At 30.4% G+C, this 4,299-nt stretch overlaps 1 protein-coding gene across 1 annotated transcript; it reads right to left on the bottom strand.

The window, feature by feature from the left end:
* Positions 1–1,633: 1,633 nt before the first annotated feature.
* LOC108465238 (transcription factor MYB93) lies at positions 1,634–2,964 on the bottom strand. Its single transcript, XM_017765565.2, has 3 exons — positions 2,749–2,964; positions 2,541–2,670; positions 1,634–2,448 (listed from the first exon to the last, which is right to left on the bottom strand). Exons 1-3 carry the CDS (start codon positions 2,882–2,884, stop codon positions 1,794–1,796), a joined length of 921 nt encoding a protein of 306 aa, XP_017621054.1. The 5' UTR covers positions 2,885–2,964; the 3' UTR covers positions 1,634–1,793.
* Between the last annotated feature and the right edge of the window lie 1,335 nt (positions 2,965–4,299).

Genomic DNA, 4,299 nt, shown 5'->3' with positions numbered 1-4,299 from the left:
CATCATCTTTCTACATATTGATATATTAAACAATTAATTAAATATTTAAAAATGGCATAAATTATCGATCTCAATTTTCGCTTTTTTTAGTTTTACCATCCAAGTTTTTCAAATTCAAAAAGAGAAGAAAACTAAGAGAGTATATATCATGATTTCTTTGGTTCTACTGCATAAAAATATAAAATTATCGATCCGAATGGTACTAGTTAAATCTGTTTGGTTCAGTTCTACTATTAGTCTTATACTATGCATAAATTCGTAGGTTTAGTTCACGTCCTTTAATTAAATTATTCTTAGTTCTTATGCTTTTTAAAATTTGAAATTTTAGTTTTGACACAAACAACAACGGTTAAATCAATGGGCGAAGCAAAAAAAAAAAAAAACTACAATGGGAACTGAAATTGAATTGTAAAATTTTGGGGTCAAAACAAAAAATCACCATTTTATTATAAAATTAAAAATATTTCAAGCCTAAAAAGCAAATCACCAAATCAAGGGGGCCAAAACAAAAATTTTACCATTTATTACCATAAAATTACAAAAATTAAGGACTTAAAAGGCAATTACACCAAATAAATTCTAACTTCATCGGGGTTTGTTAAGTGTTAACTACTTGTGACCCTTTATCATTGAGTTGAGAATCCTTTTACGTCACTTTATACATTTCTTTTGACATTCATGTCTTAGTCAACCCTTCCTCCATCTCTAAACTTAACTAAGCTATTATTAACCCAAAGGGTCAAATCATCTCATTAAATCAAATTTTATTTGATTTTGGTATTTTCTCTGTACTTACTTCAATTATATTTAAATAACTATAATTAAAATTAATATAATGTAAAATAAAAATAAACTAATAATATGCATATATTCGAATAATATTTTTTGATTTCTCAAGATATCTAATGGAGTTAGTCTAGAAACTAATTTTCCACATTCTGTATGCCCATTAAGAAGTAGATATTGACCACAAGTTTTAAAGCTACTCCAGACTCAAGGCAATGATCGAACCTTCGACCACTGGTATTAAGATAAGAAAGACTTAAATATTTATATATAATGAGACTTAAAGAAATGATATACACGTAATAAAATTAAATATAAAATCTCAAATATTCAATTACAATTACTTTGAAAATTGAAATATTTTCTTATTTCATACGGCAACTTTCTTCGGACCGAGAAATAAAAAATGGAAGGAATATGTTCATATCAGTAATTCTTCTAGAGTGGTTAGATCATAACGTTTGGTCAATGTCTTGGTTCTAACTTATGAATGAAAATGATACGTAAATGTCAATAAGTTTCTAAATTCTAAGAAAAAGAACTTACCAAAACATTAAAAAAATTGTAATAAAAAATTAGTGTGAATTTGAAGCCAATATGAACATAAAACTAGCTATTATTGTCCTTTTGGTGGTTGAACTAAGTAAACTCCAAGCTCGTTCGAAGGAAAGTCGGTAATGCTAACCGGAGGGTATCGGAATTACATCTCCGGAACGTGGTGTTATGCCGAGTCGACTCGGACAGTGTTACTGCAGCTTCAAACATGCATATCTATAGGGATGTGTGTATATATGTAAAAAAAAACATGCAAGGCGAACGTATTCTATATATGTAAAACAATGAAGGGTTTGATGTTTTAGAAAATGGATTATACATAGAACCAACTTACATAATAAACAGTGTATGTGCAGAAACAGATGCACTGAAAAAGATGAGAAACTGCAAACCTTTTTTCTCAAGATTTTCCGTATCAACTTATTTTAATAATAAAAAAAAAAGGTCTAAAGCTAGGAAAGTTCATGAAACAAAGGGTCTTCAAAGATAAGGTGATGATCATCATGATGAGGCCAAACTGAAAGATGATCAGCTTCTTTATAGCTGCAAGCAATATCCCCTAAATTATGGGTCAACGTCTCTGCAACATTTGGAACCATAGATGAATTATCGAGCTTCTCGACATCGGTTTTTGTCGATGGGACTTGATGTAGGTCTGGTAAACGAGGGAAAGGGATTGAATCATTGAAACCTTGAAGAGAAGCTGCTGCGGCTGTTGCTATGTTGGTCGATGAATCCTTGTTGATAGAAACCGGGTTTAGGAGAGTATTAATGGCGTCCATATCAGTGAAAGTGTTGATGATGGTAGAGGTGGATGAAGTGGGAACCGAGGTTAATTGAAGAAGATACTGTAAGCTTTGAAGATTAGCCATTTGAACAGCCTCTGCTTTAAGTCTTAAAGCTTGTTCCTCCCATGGTTGATCCATAAGCTCTTTTAAGTTAGCCAAAGCTATTAAATAAGGCAAGCTCGAAAACATATCAGTTCGAGGCCTATGAGTCATGGGATCAATCCCCATCTGAATGAGTTTTTTCTTCAAATGAGTGTTCCAAAAGTTCTTTATCTCATTATCTGTTCGCCCAGGTAAGTGGCTTGCAATCGCTGACCATCTTTATGAACAAGAACCAAAAAATCCATCATTCACAACACAAAATCTTAATCCCAAATGAAATTAAAAGAAAAGGGTAATGAAAATCATTACTTGTTCCCAAGGATGGAATGGAGATTGAGAATGGTTTGTTCTTCTTCATGAGAAAACTTGCCTCTTTTAATATCAGGCCTTAAGTAATTAGTCCATCTTAGCCTGCAACTTTTCCCGCATCGATTAAGACCTGGAAAAAAAATCAATGATTTTAGATAGAGAAAGAAAAAAAAGAAGACGGTAATAGATTCATGATCATTAGATATACCAGCAAGCTTGGGGAGGGCTCTCCAGCTACCATGGCCGTTTTCATGGATGAATTTGACAAGCTTTTGATCTTCTTCAGGGGTCCAAGGACCTTTCTTAAGACCAGTATTTTCATCACAACAAGGAGACCTTCCCATTTTCAATAATCTTTTGGCTTGGCTCCCTCCAATCCAACAAGGAAATGAAGTTTACTTGTATTTATAGAGTTTTAATTGTGCTGGTTTCCTATTTGCTTGGGGGAAAATAACACTGCCCTTTGTTGTCATTTGTAAATGAGGCATCACTTTCCCTTGCATTTCCAAATAAAATGGGTTTTATTTCAATTTAACCCCTGCATATTCCTTCAATTGACATCTAATATCTGAACTTGATAATTTTTTTTTTAAATTTAATCTCTAGACTTAACTGCGATATGATACCTTGTTAATGAGGCAAATTAGATAAATAAAACTTATAAAAATCTTAAAAATAAATATGAATCATTTTATTAATAAAAAATTAAATTATTAACCACTTGTTAATGAAGTGTCAAAAAAATTTATTTAAATCTTAATTGAGTTAGTGTCACGAGTTAACTAGATACTAACTTGGTTAGGAAATTACTAGACTTCCTTTACATTTTGAAATAAATTATATTTTTACAAAAGTACTTTTATCTTTTTACATTTTAATAAAACCATTATAAAATTTACATATATTGAGATTTGAACCCAAGCCACTAGCATATTTAAAATATGAGAAATTTTTTATGAAACTATGATTCCACGTCATCCTTATCCCCTTTTAATGGGAGAATGACAAATTAGATTTTTTCTCCTAATTTTTAGTTTTTTCCTCCTGAAAAAAATTCAAATCCAACTAAAAACACTAAAAATTAGAAGAAAAAATCTGATTTGTCATTCTCCCATTAGAAATGGATAAAGATGACGTGGAATTACAGTTTCTTATAATCCTTTCTCTATAAAATATTATTATGATAATACTTTTGTCTTATAATATGGTCAATAAAACAAATAAAAATATTACACGTGAGAAGATTTGAACCCATGCAATGCAACTAGCATTTGCAAAACTTAATTTACCTAGCTACTTTAACAAAAAAAATTATTTTAATTTATTTTATATTTTAATATTATTGCACAAAATTTTTCACCCACATCGTGTGTATCTTTACTTGCTATTAGTTAAATCCCTGATTGAGTTGGAGTCACAAGTCAACTAGATCGGTTGGGAAAATTACCACAATGCCTTTCTATATTTAAATAAGTTATATGATTACGATAATACTTTTGCCTTTTTATATCTATACTATTATTTAAACTAGAGTTGTCTATGGACTACGCCAAAGCTCAATTCCAAAAAATTTTCATGCCCAAGCTTGTTTCGAGTTGGCCCAACTCTCCCAAAAGCCCATTTTATTGTTCAAAAATTAATAAAATATTACAACTATATATTTTAATTGATATTTTATATATTTTGTAATTAAATATAAATATAAATTTTATTATTATTTAAATTGAATTCAAGTTAGGTCGAGGCACCCAACCTTTGA

Source organism: Gossypium arboreum, chromosome 2 (assembly GCF_025698485.1).
Source record: "Gossypium arboreum isolate Shixiya-1 chromosome 2, ASM2569848v2, whole genome shotgun sequence".
NCBI classification, from domain to species: Eukaryota; Viridiplantae; Streptophyta; class Magnoliopsida; order Malvales; family Malvaceae; genus Gossypium; species Gossypium arboreum.
The sequence above is the reverse complement of the archived record's forward strand: the minus strand, read 5'-3'. Positions and strand labels throughout refer to the sequence as shown.

What these genes read in the sequence shown, in the direction of transcription:
- LOC108465238 (XM_017765565.2), bottom strand. Translation starts at nt 2,884, where the DNA reads ATGGGAAGGTCTCCTTGTTGTGATGAAAATACTGGTCTTAAGAAAGGT. An exon ending in AGCCCTCCCCAAGCTTGCTG is followed by an intron (nt 2,671 to 2,748) that starts GTATATCTAATG and finishes TTTTTTTTCCAG; the next exon opens with GTCTTAATCGATGCGGGAAA. An exon ending in CATTCCATCCTTGGGAACAA is followed by an intron (nt 2,449 to 2,540) that starts GTAATGATTTTC and finishes TTGTTCATAAAG; the next exon opens with ATGGTCAGCGATTGCAAGCC.